Source organism: Ranitomeya variabilis, chromosome 3, assembly GCF_051348905.1.
Source record: "Ranitomeya variabilis isolate aRanVar5 chromosome 3, aRanVar5.hap1, whole genome shotgun sequence".
Classification (NCBI taxonomy): domain Eukaryota; kingdom Metazoa; phylum Chordata; class Amphibia; order Anura; family Dendrobatidae; genus Ranitomeya; species Ranitomeya variabilis.
In genome coordinates this window covers 26,643,363-26,658,574 of record NC_135234.1, presented here as the reverse complement: position 1 = coordinate 26,658,574, position 15,212 = coordinate 26,643,363, and the positions used below count along the sequence as shown (strand labels likewise).

The following is a 15,212-nucleotide window of genomic DNA, read 5'->3' as shown; positions in this document are numbered from 1 at the left end:
CCTGTTTTAAAGGGACCAAAAGTAATTGGACAATTGACTCCAAGGCTATTTCATGGACAGGTGTGGGCCATCCCTTTGTTATGTAATTCTCAATTAAGCAGATAAAAGGCCTGGAGCTGATTTGAGGTGTGGTGCTTGCATTTGGAAGGTTTTCCTATGAAGTAAACATGTGGTCAAAGGAGCTCTCCATGCAGGTGAAACAAGCCATCCTTAAGCTGCGAAAACAGAAAAAACCCATCCGAGAAATTGCTACAATATTAGGAGTGGCAAAATCTACAGTTTGGTACATCCTCAGAAAGAAAGCAAGCACTGGTGAACTCATCAATGCAAAAAGACCTGGGCGCCCACGGAAGACAACAGTGGTGGATGATCGCAGAATAATCTCCATGGTGAAGAGAAACCCCTTCACAACAGCCGACCAAGTGACCAACACTCTCCAGGAGGTCGGGGTATCAATATCCAAATCTACCATAAAGAGAAGACTGCATGAAAGTAAATACAGAGGGTTCACTGCACGGTGCAGCCACTCATAAGCATCAAGAGGAAAAAGGCTAAAAAACATCTAAAAAAGCCAGCACAGTTCTGGAAGAACATTCTTTGGACAGATGAAACCAAGATCAACCTCTACCAGAATGATGGAAAGAGAAAAGTATGGCGAAGGCGTGGTACAGCTCATGATCCAAAGCATACCACATCATCTGTAAAACACGGCGGAGGCAGTGTGATGGCTTGGGCATGCATGGCTGCCAGTGGCACTGGGTCACTAGTGTTTATGGATGATGTGACACAGGAATGAATTCTGAGGTCTTCAGAGCCGCCATACTGTGTGCTCAGATCCAGCCAAATGCAGCCAAACTGATCGGTCGTCGTTTCATCCTACAGATGGACAATGACCCAAAACATAAAGCCAAAGAAACCCAGGAGTTTATTAAAGCAAAGAAGTGGAATATTCTTGAATGGCCAAGTCAGTCACCTGATCTCAACCCAATTGAGCAGCATTTCACTTGTTAAAGACTAAACTTCAGACAGAAAGGCCACAAACAATCAGCAACTGAAAACCACCGCAGTGAAGCCCTGGCAGAGCATCAAAAAGGAGGAAACACAGCGTCTGGTGATGTCCATGAGTTCAAGACTTCAGGCAGTCATTGCCAACAAAGGGTTTTCAACCAAGTATTAAAAATGAACATTTCATTTAAAATTATTGAATCTGTCCAATTACTTTTGGTCCCTTTAAAAACAGGGTGGCACATGTTAAGTAGCTGAAACTCCTTAACCCTTCATCCAATTTTAATGTGGATACCCTCAAATGAAAGCTGAAAGTCTGAACTTCAACTGCATCTGAATTGTTTTGGTTAAAATTCATTGTGGTAATGTCTATAACCAAAATTAGAAAAATGTTGTCTCTGTCCAAATATATATGGACCTAACTGTATATATATATATATATATATATATATATATATATATATATATATATATATATATATATATATATATATATATATATATATATATATATCATACACCTCTGGCTGCAACATTCACTACAATTATGGAGATCAGTACTGTCTACTATAAATCTTCTCGGGTCAGTAATCTTGGCAAAGGAGCGTTCACACGGTCACATAGCAGCCGTATTTTCCCATCTGTGTTAAGGCCGACCACAAAAAAAACAAAAAAAAAACAGCCAAAGAAAATTTTAGTCTTCTTTAAAAAAACATAAAAAAAACGATTTGAAAAAAAAAAATTGTGTCCGTCACATAAAAAGTAGACTGTAAAATACGGGCACTGCACAATCGTATGAATGCATCCTAATGCCAAGTTCACACGTTGCGGAAACGCAAGAGAGAGTACAAGCATATGTTAGGGGGTTTTTCCCAAAAAAAAAATCCCAGTCACATGTTGCAGCAAAAAAATAAAAATCTGCATGATGTTGAAAGCATTAGTGCAAATATCAAATCTGCAGCATTTTCATTCTCGTGCAAATTTTCTTTGCGGCCTTTCTACTATTCAATATTTCGTGAACAGAGCAGGGTGAAATCCTAAGCCAATAAAATCCGCTAGGAACAAGTTGTTTTTTGCAATGTGTGAACATAGCCTTAAGCGGTTGTTATTTTGCTTTTTGTTTAGATTCGATCTTTAAAAATCAGCTTGTCCATCGATAGTGCGTCTCTACAAGGGTCTTATTCCTACTCCAGGGGACCAATTTTATCAAACTGCGTGAATACATAAAGTGGAGTCCCCTTCCCTTAATAAATCTGAAGGGTAATAAAAAAAAAAAAAAAGTTAATTCCAAGAATTACAGTCTGGTATCCTAGAAAGGTTAAAATAAATCTACGCGACTGGTCCTCCGAAGCAGTCCTACAAACCAACGCAACATTTCTTCATAACAGGCGAGTTAAGTGGGAATTGAATGAAGCAAGTCAGAAGACAAGGCCGGTTCTGCTCGAGACGTTTCTGTAAGGATGGAGCGCAATTACCCGTCGTGGAGGGCTTGTGCCTTTCCTGTATTTTACGAGGACGGCTCGTCTTAATGACTGCCACAATACTTCTTCATTAAACAAAATCAGCTGATCGCCTTCACAGCTTTTTAAATTGGGCTTATTAGACAATACCTTTAAGTGCAACAGGGCTTCCTAGGTTCACCTCCACATCTGGGCATACATAGTAGATAGCCGTCAGCCAAATGATCGATCGGTTCCCAGCCATCTCTCACGATTCGCCTGTACACAGGAACACTCGGCTCGGTCGATCACTAAGAGCCGCTGTCAAAATCATCTTAGTTTGGGCGACTGAATTATAGCTCCCTGAAAAATGTGCCTAACAAGTAAGGAGGACAACACGAGTCACATAGTGGCCAATCCCACCGAAATCGGCCAACTTCTATGTCTGGACACCTTGAAGATGGATTAGAATATCAATATGGGCACTTACTGTAGCCCTTTTAGCCTGCCATTCCATAAAATGCCACATTAGTTTTTTTTTTTTCTGTCGTTCCATCACGTCGCACCGTGTGTACGAGGTGTTTATTCCTATATAGTTGGATATCACTTATTTATTTTATTTTTTTTGTTTCAGGAATTCCACTAGAACAACTTGCTTTCTTCTACACTAAAGTCGGACATTACTTCCTCATACCCACGGTGGGCCAGGCCTTACATAAATTTTGTTAATGGAAAAGAAGCCTCAGTGATCTTCCTTCTTGTTTCTACATAAAATGTTTAATTCCATCCACAAGATATGTCATTAATGTCCAATAGAGGTGCCCCTATCGGAAATGGAGAGGGCTGTGCACTGCCGAATGTGGGTGACAGTAGGGGAATCGCCTCTATCGGACTTTTATGGCGTATCCTGTGGACCCCCCTTTAATCTACCGACGCTTTGAAGGGAACAGGAGTTCAGATTGCCAACGGAGACCGTTCCATAATTGTCTCTACCTATAAAAAGGCGCCAGTCAGTTCTTGTAAGGACTAGGAGATAGAAGTACATGCGAGTCTATTCTTAAGAAGCCTTCATCCGTGTCACCAGCCTGCACTACACTGAATTTGGCCTCTTAATTCAGCACCATTTTGTAAGTCCCCACCCATGAAACTTTTTTTCTAGCATGGCGCCATGGGCTACAATTAAACACCCTCCTAAAATTACCAGCCTTTGCTACAAAAAGAATCTTGCCTACAGCAATAACGAGGGTCCTACTTTTCATGTCTTCGACAAATTGGAACAATTTCAAAACTTTTTTTTTTGCTAATTATTGAACTTCAAGAAGAAAACCCATCTCATTTCCAACCTATTCAAAAGAAAATATCATCTTCCAGTAGTCATTGGCATGTATTTATCTAGAACCATGTAAAAAAAATTGGAAGGGAAACCTTCAAAATATTGTGCTTTTCTATATTTTGCCTCAAGACTCATTTTTTTTTATGGCGAAAACTCAATTCCAGTTCTGAAATTTCTTCCACAAAACAAACAAACAAAAAAAAGCATTAGCTCACACTCACACATGGCAAAGTCTTTGGGCCTGATCAGTCCCCCGGTGGGAATATGAAGATTGTAAATTGTGCTACGGGAAAAAAAAAATATAAAACGGCAACTTTGTTGTCAGAGAAAGGCGAAACTGCTGCTATTGTGTCAATTGACCTGGGATTTCAGCTACGGAAAAAAAGAAAAATTCACCTATTTTCTAAAGCAAATGTTTTCCTACAGAGGTCTTCTCGTACAAAGAGTTTACAGTAAAATGAAGACCTTTGTTCTCATCTATCACAATGGCCGACTACAAAAAGAAGAGCTATCATTGTATTGGTCAGTTACAATGATCTAGGTTCGGTCACAATAGACTACTATCGTCGCTAACCTAAGAGGCATCCAGCCACCTCCAACAATTATTGTAGGACAAACTTGTCCTGTCTGAAGTGAGGTTCCTTTATTGATTATTGCTAAATAAGGTAACAGATCGGGTCATTGTCCGTAACCAGTTCATGAAAATTAGTTCCAGTAAAGAGATATTCACAAAAGTCAAAACCAAAGTCTCCGAAAGAAAAAAGATGAAACTCGAAAACCTTTATGATGGAGTAGGAGGATCACACGCCAATCGAAAAGGGTATCCAAGTCGAAAGGGGAAGCTAAAAGATGTATTGGTGGACTTCAGGCCACGTAACGGGAGAATGAGAATCAAGGATTAAAGTCCTTTATGAACACGACTAGAGATAGATACCTAGTGTCTTATTTCGGCTAGGAATGGTTAGCCCAACTCCACCAGAAAAAAAAAAAAATGCATGACTTTATTCTAGCACCAAAGATTCAGTTGTGTGTCTGTTCATGACTCCATAAACTGAAGGCGGTTTTAAAGGTCCTATGACACAGTTTACACATGAACTGTCGCTTAAAAGTAAGGGCCGACAGGGGTGGAGCGTGATAGAAAAGAGTATCCGACTCCTGGGGAGCAAACATTTTTTCTACGGGGCTTGATTTCTCGACTTTGAATCGCTCCGGTTCTACGAGGTGCATTTTGAGAGGAGGTGGAGGTGGTAGAATTGGGAGAGGAGGAGGAGATAGTGGTGGTGGTGGTGGTGGAGGCGGTGGGGGTGGTGGAGGCGGTGGGGATGGAGAACTTACGGGAGCACCCCTTTCTGGTTCTCTGAAAGACGATTCTTCTCCCTGCGCCATATGAGACTGAAAGTGACTCCAAAGTCGAAAATTCGTCCTGAAGGCTTTGTTGCATACGTGGCAGATGAAAGGTTTGACCGAGCACAGGAGTTCTTGATGACGCTCGAGTTGCTTGTGAACTGTAAAGATTTTGCCACATTTTTCACAAGACCACACGCCATGCTCGGGGGTGGTCACATCTTCTTTCTGATCGTACAGGGCTTCTGAGCCGTCTTCCATTTCATCTGAAGGTTCTTCCTTGATCTTAACGTTGAATTGTTTAGAAACACTAAGATCTTCGGGAATACAAGTGGAGTCCTCTGAATCGTAGTTGATGTGTTCAGAAGAGTCGCTGTAGACACCGTCATCCTTCGATGTTAGAAAGTCATTTCCCTGACTAGGTTCGGGTAAAGGCTGCAGCCTCGGAGTACTGTTGATGGCACCATTGTGGTCAATCATTGGTAATGAAAAGTTTTCTGTTGGGGCCATTGTGTTTTGGTTGTGAACTTCCACTTGATGACGCCAAACACTAAAAGAAGACTTAAATGTTCTCATACATTCTAGACATGTAAGCTTCTTATACTCGCACTTTGCATCGTGTTCATTTTTAAGTTCTGGAGTAGCAAATCGAAGGCTGCAGTACGGACAGAGAGTCGCGTTTCTACACATTCTCTCGTGATTCCCCTGTTCGATATATGAAGACAACTTTAGGTTGCAATGCCTGCATCGAAATATCTCTTTACTTTCTTCAGGACTCTTTGGAAGGGATGGCGCTATGGGCCTAAGATGTTTGCTGCCATATGGAGATTTCTCCCCTGGATGCATTTTGCAGTGCTGCGTGAACTGAGATAAGAAACGATACGACTTCCCGCAGTAGGTGCAGGTGTAAGCCGATTTGGTTCTTGATCTGAGGCTTCGTTTCAGGGCTTGTGCTTGGCTGCTTGCCAATCCAGGAAAGCTTGTTTTGCTTCTTCGCAGTTTATAGATAAGTGCTTTTTTAATTTCCCTTTCTCTTACAATGTCTATTAGCTTCCTTTGGAATTTTTCATCTAGAACGGTCTGTGTGCTTGAAGCGGGTGACGGGTTCTTCACTATCCCGTGCTGCGTTTGACAGTGGGTCCACACTTTAAAGTTAGTGTGGAACCTTTTAAAGCAAATGTCGCAAGAGTAAGGTTTCTCAGGATTGTGGTACATGTTCATGTGACGGTTCAGACCGGCGGTCGATCGGAAAACTTTAAGGCAATGTTTGCATTTAAACTTTTTGTCATGGTGCATTTCTGGTAACGCGATGCTCATTTCATGACTATCGTCGGAATCAGAAAAACCATCGACTGCTGTGGTTCCGGGTAACATGTTACTGTCCGGCTCTAGAGAATTACTTTCTTTCAGTTTTATTCTTCTGGGCACGAGTCTCCTATCACCTTGGAACTTTCTTTTATTAAGCCTGCTTATAGGGGTTGGTTCCTCCAGGTTAACAGGTCTATTTTGTGCTTGATCCCCCACTGTAACCTGAAATATCTCCGACTGCTCCGACACAGGGCTACCAGGCTCGGCTTTTATGTGAATATCTTTTTCCAGATCTGTCGCCACGGGATATGTTGCGTTGGGCCTTATGAGATCTAAAGATTTATCCTTGCCTCTGTCGATGATTCCTTTTAATATGTGCCTACGGGACATCCCACTTGGCACCTCCTCTTTTGAGGTCCGCTTAAAACTGGTTGTCTCTTTAGAGGAGTGAAAATCGGCGGCTTGTGAGTAAGCTGGAACTGGGCTATCCATAGAAAGTGATCTTCTCAAGAGACTTTTAACAAGAGGACCGCTGCGATCAATCTGTTGTTTTGAAGGGATAGCAGGAGGCGCTGAAGCCCCTTGATAATACATCATGTCATCGTCTTCCTCTTTAATTTGTGGACTCTCAATTTCCGTTTTTGGTATCGAAAAAGAAGACTCTGTTGAGCTGAGAGATGGTGTTGCCGTTTTTCTCTTGTACAACTCCGTCAGACTTCCCCTTGATATACCGGAAGGGGAAGGGTGGTCTTCATTACCGTCGTCATTATCTTCAAAAGTTTTTTGGTGCGGAAAGCCTTTTCTTCTCGACGAACCAGTTTGCTCCCCTGAGTTGGAGGCCCCTTGCCACCGCCGTTCAGAAGCGAAAAAGCCGGAAAGTGAATCGGAGGTTCGTATATGATGTCTAGCAGAACTCGATCTTCCTGAAGAAAACGACGGCCTCGACACCTGGCTTTTATCATGGTGTAGACTACCAGTGTCTTTGTTTTGTGTCTCTTTATTCTGACAGACTATGACGCTTCTTTGCTGGGCTCCATTATCATCATCTTCTTCGTAGTGCCCTGGCTTTCTGCGAGAAGAAAATGGTGCTTGAGGAGTTTTGGAAAGGATATTTGTGAGAAAGCTGATGCCCAAACTGTAGCCTAGTTCTTGAATGGCTGCGAGACTTCCCTTCTCCGCAAACAAGGAGGAGGAGTAAATGTAGTTCAACACGGTGTCGAAGGCGTCAGCCTCGCAGAAGTCCAGCTGAAAGACATTTTGAGCCTCGTTGTTTTTATCCATGAAGAGGCTGTGGAAATATTCGCTGCTGGCAGCCAAGACATTTTTATGGGCTCGAAATTTTTGGTCCCCGACAATCAGAAGAACGTCGCAGAGTTGACCTTTCAGACGCTCTTCGTTTAAAGCGCTCAGTATAGAGATGGAGTGAGCTGGATTTATGTAATGTAAGAGTCTGTCCATTGTCAAGACTGACCTGAAAAGGAAAACAAAAAAACAAAAATCAGATTGGTATATGGATTTCCACCAGGTTACAGTGAACTAATTAAAAGGGATCATCAGACACCGCTCACCTCCCGATGTGCAAATTGCATATACAGATGTCAGCCAGAACACGAGACATCGTTAAAGGGCTGTTCCTCTCTCAGGCATTTATGGGAGATGTAGAGTAACGGGTTGGAAACCACTGCTCTATAGTAATAAAATCTGGCCAATTTTAATTTTTGATGGCCGTTGGATCATACTGGGAAGAAAAATCGATTTTTCGGGTCAAGAACACTGGGTGAACTAATTCTCCCCTCGTATTCTGACAGGTCTCTATTACTGACCTGGGATTAATATACAACCCCCAAAAGTTTGCTACTGTCCATCTAAACGATACACTGTATAATGGATGATTCGACATTGATATTACACGTCACATATTTTCCTATGGAAAAAAAAAAAATCCACAAGCCCTTACAAAAGGAGGCACACAGTCAGACAGATATCTGTTGCAAATGTGCAATGGATAAGCATGAGGCTCAGTCCCGTAAAAGGAGGCCAAACTGCAAGAACAATTAACAAGTTTATTCTTTTCATGGATAATTATTCTACATGATGCAGACAAAAAATTAAAAAAATACTAGGTACAACACTCCCTGCCTGGCGATCAGTGGAAAAGCAATGCCTTCAATCTGCTGAGTCAGAACCAGGACTGTGGAGCCTATTTTGGTGGAGTAGGTAAAAAATGAACCTACTCAGACAATATATAATAAATTGGGTTCAGTGCAGGATGTGCTGTAAATGTTTTCATAAGAACTTGGGAAAGTTATGAAATGTCCTATAAATGTCTGTTCTGTTCCTGATGTGAGGATCTGGGCTTTTAGAGGAGATGAATCTGTGCTGCACTTTATGCACTTGCTCAGTAGTGACCAGTGCTGTGGAGACGGGAGTCCGGGAAATTGAGGAGTCGGAGGTTTAGCTTACTGACTCCACAGCCCTGGTCAGAACCCCACTAATCTGATACTGAATTCTTAGCTTAAGTAATGATTATCAAGATCAAAGTCTGGGACAACCTGTAATCTGTGAACTCCCAACAGCAGGGATTTTTATTGTATAACCGTAAATCAGCATGTCCATCTCTGCGTTACAGGCGTTTGTCCAAGGAAAACAAGTTAGAACTAGTGATGAGCGAGTGTACTCGTTGCTTGGGTTTTCCAGAGCACGCTCGAGTATTTGGATGTGCTCGGAGAATTCGTTTTCATCACCTCAGCTGCATGATTTACGGCTGCTAGACAGCCTGAGTACATGTCGGGGCTGCCTGTTTGTTAGGGAATTCCCACATGTATTCAGCCTGTCTAGCAGCCGTAAATCATGCAGCTGCGGCAAGGAAAACTAAGAAATACTCAGAGATCACCCGAGCGTGCTCTGGAAAACCCAAGCAACGAGTACGCTCGCTCATCACTAGTTAGGACTTATCCGCAGGACAGGTGATCACTAGTGATGAGCGAGTGTACTCGTTGCTTTTCCAGAGCACGCTCAGGTGGTCTCAGAGTATTTGTTAGTGTTTGGATATTTAGTTTTCATCGCGGCAGCTGAATGATTTACAGCTACTAGCCAGCATAAGTACATGTGGGGGTTGCCTGGTTGCTAGGGAATCCTCACATGTAATCAAGCTGGCTAGTAGCTGTAAATCATGCAGCTGCGGTGATGAAAACTAAATCTCCGAGCAGTCATAAATACTCGGAGACCACCTGAGCGTGATCTGGAAATCTCGAGTAACGAGTATACTCGCTCATCACTAGTGATCACTTACTGTGGTGGTCTGATCTCTGGGACCTGCACTGATCAGCAGAACTTTTATCCCAGTAACTTATGCCTGACTGTCGCTCCATTCATTCTCCATAGGGACCAGCCTCAATGTGAACATATGAAGCCGTGGTCGGGTGCGTGCACTGCCGCTCCATTCCAGTACGTCTGGATTCATTACCCCCAACGATGAACACGTTATCACCTATCCTGAAAACAGATAAAAGGTTTTCACTGGAGACCTCCTTACCCCATAGGTTAGAGAGCATCACTACGCACCTACAATATTAGTATTATTATTATTATTATTTATTTATATAGCACCATTAATTCCATGGTTGGTGCTGTACATGAGAAAGGGGTTACATACAGTACTGTACAATAAATATATTTACTTGTTTTGAGTCAATAGTGTAAATGGGAGAAAATATTTTTTGAGGTTTCAATTAATATAATTTTTATTTTTTTCTGTTTGCAAATAGAAAAAAAATATTTCTACATTTTCTTACTCTTTGAAACCATAAAAAGGTGTTTTTTCATTTATACTATGAATGCAAAGTTTTCTTTCTTGTCAGCAGTATACCGTAGGAAAAGAACCTGTTCATGGTTTCAATGTAATGTATATATGTTAAAATAATTTCCATCATAAATGTAATTGTATGTATACATTTGTGACTTAGAGGTTATATACAAAACGAGGGGAAAAAAAAAGTGGACTATTTTCTAGCATTGTGTAGCTGTCCCTTTAAATACACGTGAGCTCCACACGCGACAACCTCTATAGAACTGTCTAGAAGCCCCACCTACTTCATGAAAAACTGAGGCGCTTTACAACCTGCTGGAAAAAAAAAAATCATCCTACATCCAGAAGCAGTAGTAACAAGCTGCCGCCATTTTTTAGAAGACAAAACGTAATAAAGAACGTAAAGGAAAAGGCGTCGCCAAAATGGCAACACAGCCAATCAGAACACAAGTTTAGTGTCACATGACAAAGAATGGCTTCCAGCATGCGCCCATAACGTTCTATGGCTTATGCGCAGGCGCAAACGGCAGACATTTTTTTCTCTTTAGCTAGCAGACCATGCGCATGCGCAATAAGTGTTCTAGCAATAGAAGGGTGTGTGGTGGGGGAAAAGGAGGCTGGCGAGCTGACGGCTGGTGGAGGAGGGCGGGAGGAGCACAGGCAGCTCGGAGAGAGGGGAGAAGAAGAGGCAAGATGGAGAAACCACCTCAGAGTTACGTCAGGGAGACGACGGAGGCATGACGGCAGCCTGGGAAAGGGTGTAGATATACTTACCGTTACTGCGCGACTCCGGAAAAGCCTGTCTGCGGCGGCTCCGGACCTTCCGATTCGCAAAATGTCATCGGCGCTCTCCTGCCGCCGTGATTCCATCCATCTTGAATTTGACGTCATCCCACACCAGAGATGAGGTCATCGCACGGAGCGCTCGTCACGTGTGCGCCGCTCTGATTGGCTGAGGCCGCCGTGGGCGGGAGTGCAGGAGGCGTGGTCAGCAGTGAAGTGGGCGGGGCTGGACGCGGCTCTGAGGAGAGTGATGATTGTTATTGTCATCGGCGGCCGCCATGTCTGAGGAGGAGCCTCGGGACTGCTGGGACTTGTGGTCCTACCAGGCCCGTCCATGGGAGCGGAGGAGGAGCTCAGGACTGCTGGGACTTGTGGTCCTACCAGGCCCGTCCATGGGAGCGGAGGAGGAGCTCAGGACTGCTGGGACTTGTGGTCCTACCAGGCCCGTCCATGGGAGCGGAGGAGGAGCTCAGGACTGCTGGGACTTGTGGTCCTACATGAGCGGAGTGGGAGTTCCGGCCTCAGCACCGGGAGTCCTGGGACTTGTAGTCCTACCAGACCAGTCACATCTTCGGAGGGGGCCGGCACTGCTGGGCCTTGTGGTTCTCTTCCAATCTTACATCCCCTATAGAGTATACATCTTCTAGTCTCCAGCTCTCCGCTTGCTGCCGGCACATGGAAACCTCTTCAGGGCACTCGTTATTATTCCCGGTGACGGTTCTTAGAGCTGTGCTGGGAGCCGTGGCTCCTGGTTTCCTTGGACACACGAGTTTAGATTTTTTTTAAAGTATTTTTCTATGTCTGTAAAAATGCTTTTTGTTCGCTGACAGCAAGCGGAGATCCTGCCTGAGCACCGCAGGGACACGGAATAGATCTGCTTCAGCCAAACAGCGCTCTCCCCCTATGAGACAGTAGCTGTTTGCAGTCAGTGTGAATGGCGACATAACAGTAACGTGGTGACTACCTCCCGGCAGGTCGGAGGGGCCACCAGGGCACCTTAGGGTATGTGTCCACGTTCAGGATTTGGTCAGGATTTTTCATCAGTATTTGTAAGCCAAAACCAGGAGTGGAACAATTAGAGGAAAAGTATAAAAGAAACATATGCACCACTTCTTCATTTATCACCCACTCCTGGTTTTGGCTTACAAATACTGATGAAAAATCCTGACCAAATCCTGATGCAATCCTGAACGTGGACACAACCTTAGGGTCTTTAGAAGGACACAGATCTGGGGAGTAATTCTGACGGAATATAGACTGGACGGACAGGCGGCTTTTTCGGCCTTCCTAACTATGTTACTCTGACAGCCGGTCCCTGGCGATGATGGCGGCACATCAGCCCTTACATGATGACATTGTGTGATCTTATCTAATGATTCAGGGGTGACAAGGACCCGACTAGGACTGTACTGATAATGAGCGATGACCCAGAGATGTACTGTATGTGTGTGTGTATATGTATACAGGTATCAGTGTCACTTCACTTATTCCTGGTATCACTATGACATCACACTCCCAGTATCACAATGACATAATTCACTCTCGGTATCACTCTGACATCACACTCTCGGTATCACTATGACATCACTCTCGGTATCACTATGACATCACACTCTCGGTATCACTATGACATCACACTCTCGGTATCACTATGACATCACACTCTCGGTATCACTATGACATAATTCACTCCCGGTATCACTATGACATCGCACTCCTGTTATCACTATGACATCGCACTCTCGGTATTACTATGACATCGCACTCTCGGTATCACTATGACATCGCACTCCTGTTATCACTATGACATCGCACTCTCGGTATTACTATGACATCGCACTCTCGGTATCACTATGACATCGCACTCTCGGTATCACTATGACATCGCACTCCTGTTATCACTATGACATCACACTCCCGATATCACTATGACATCACACTCCCGGTATCACTATGACATCACACTCTCGGTATCACTATGACATCACACTTCCGGTATCACTATGACATCACACTCCCGGTATCACTATGACATCACACTCCCGGTATCACTATGACATCACACTCCCGGTATCACTATGACATCACACTCCCGGTATCACTATGACATCACACTTCCGGTATCACTATGACATCACACTCCCGGTATCACTATGACATCACACTCCCGGTATCACTATGACATCACACTCCCGGTATCACTATGACATCACACTCCCGGTATCACTATGACATCACACTCCCGGTATCACTATGACATCACACTTCCGGTATCACTATGACATCACACTCCCGGTATCACTATGACATCACACTCCTGGTATCCCATGACTATGACATCACACTCCCAGTATCACATGGCTATGACATCAGTGATAGGACTGTGACCTCACATGACTGATACCACAATTACTAGTGACAATAATCTCTCATCTGTGAAGGACAAACGTTTTCATTGTTTTCTGTAGAATGTTAATCTTTGTTACAGATGCACAATGTTTTTCCGATGCTTCTGGGTTGGACCCGGGACCTCGCCCCGCGCTGGAGTCAGTGGGACGTTCTCTTCATGCACCTGTCCTAGTCCTGGAAAACCTCAGCAGTGGCCATTAATGATCGTGCCGCCCACTGGCCGATGACCCAGGAGACAGGTCCCACTAAATGAAGCTTTCTCATTCGTTTCTGAGGTTCACTGCCTCCCCCAAACTCGGCACACGGCTCCTTAAAGATTCTGTGCTGCTGGGGGCCCCGCTCCTTCCACTTTGTAACTCAGTCTGTGATTTTCCACTGTCCCCATTACGTCGCCTCATCGTCATGTAATTAACCCCTTCTTGCCTCGATCACTTTCCATTATTATTCTTCAGTTTTTTCTTTTTTTACTTCCCAGAACCATAACTTTTATTTTTTTTTTATCCTTCACCGTATGATGATGAGTTGCGTTAGGAACAATGAGGGGGAAAAAAACTTAATGGGGAATGAAATTATTGCTTATAAAAATTCAGTTTGAGGTCGTCTTGTGGGACTAAAATGGTGTAAAAATATTTAGGCAGGTGAAAAAAAAAGCAAAAAGCAGGAAAAAATTAGTAATATTTAACATATATATACATATACAGTAAAGACCAAAAGTTTGGACAGACCTTCTCATTTAAAGATTTTTCTGTATTTTCATGACTATGAAAATTGTACATTCACACTGAAGGCATCAAAACTATGAATTAACACATGTGGAATTATATACTTAACAAAAAGTGTGAAACAACTGAAATTATGTCTTATATTCTAGGTTCTTCAAAGTAGCCACCTTTTGCTTTGACTGATTTGCACACTCTTGGCATTCTCTTGATGAGCTTCAAGAGGTAGTCACCGGGAATGGTTTTCACTTCACAGGGTGCCCTGTCAGGTTTAATAAGTGGGATTTCTTGCCTTATAAATGGGGTTGGGAACCATCAGTTGTGTTGTGCAGACGTCTGGTGGATACACAGCTGATAGTCCTACTGAATAGACTTAGAATTTGTATTATGGCAACAAAAAAGCAGTAAAGTAAAGAAAAACGAGTGGCCATCATTACTTTAAGAAATGAAGGTCAGTCAGTCCGAAAAAATGGGAAAACTTTGAAAGTGTCCCCAAATGCAGTGGCAAAAACCATCAAGCGCTACAAAGAAACTCTCGCATGAGGAACGCTCCAGGAAAGGAAGACCAAGAGTCACCTCTGCTTCTGAGGATAAGTTTATCCGAGTCACCAGCCTCAGAAATCGCAGGTTGACAGCAGCTCAGATTAGAGACCAGGTCAATGCCACACAGAGTTCTAGCAGCAGACACATCTCTACAACAACTGTTAAGAGAAGACTTTGTGCAGCAGGCCTTCATGGTAAAATAGCTGCTAGGAAACCACTGCTAAGGACAGGCAACAAGCAGAAGAGACTTGTTTGGGCTAAAGAACACAAGGAATGGACATTAGACCAGTGGAAATCTGTGCTTTGGTCTGATGAGTCCAAATTTGAGATCTTTGGTTCCAACCACCGTGTCTTTGTGCGACGCAGAAAAGGTGAACGGATGGACTCTACATGCCTGGTTCCCACCGTGAAGCATGGAGGAGGAGGAGGTGTGATGGTGGGGGGTGCTTTACTGGTGACACCATTGGGGCATACTGAACCAGCATGGCTACCACAGCATGTTGCAGCGGCATGCTATTCCA

General features: G+C 43.6%; 2 protein-coding genes and 1 long non-coding RNA gene across 3 annotated transcripts in view; 1 reads left to right on the top strand and 2 right to left on the bottom strand.

Annotated features, from left to right (window-relative positions):
• C2CD2 (C2 calcium dependent domain containing 2) overlaps nt 1-11,132 on the bottom strand; it is a 97,594-nt gene extending 86,462 nt beyond the window's left edge. The window contains exon 1 of the mRNA XM_077293827.1: nt 11,012-11,132. The gene's annotated coding sequence lies outside the window, so the exon portion shown is untranslated. The remainder of the gene's footprint in view (nt 1-11,011) is intronic.
• ZBTB21 (zinc finger and BTB domain containing 21) lies at nt 1,492-11,145 on the bottom strand. Its single transcript, XM_077293825.1, has 2 exons — nt 11,012-11,145; nt 1,492-7,900 (listed from the first exon to the last, which is right to left on the bottom strand). The coding sequence occupies exon 2, from the start codon at nt 7,885-7,887 to the stop codon at nt 4,798-4,800; it is 3,090 nt and encodes a 1,029-aa protein (XP_077149940.1). The 5' UTR covers nt 7,888-7,900; nt 11,012-11,145; the 3' UTR covers nt 1,492-4,797.
• On the top strand, nt 10,843-14,003 carry LOC143815032 (uncharacterized). The gene is made up of 2 exons (XR_013223670.1): nt 10,843-10,949; nt 13,509-14,003. It is a non-coding gene; the product is annotated as an uncharacterized LOC143815032 (long non-coding RNA).
• Nucleotides 14,004-15,212: the final 1,209 nt, after the last annotated feature.

Bases quoted from the DNA above. Each gene is read 5' to 3' on its own strand.
- ZBTB21 (XM_077293825.1), bottom strand. From the start codon at position 7,887: ATGGACAGACTCTTACATTACATAAATCCAGCTCACTCCATCTCTATA.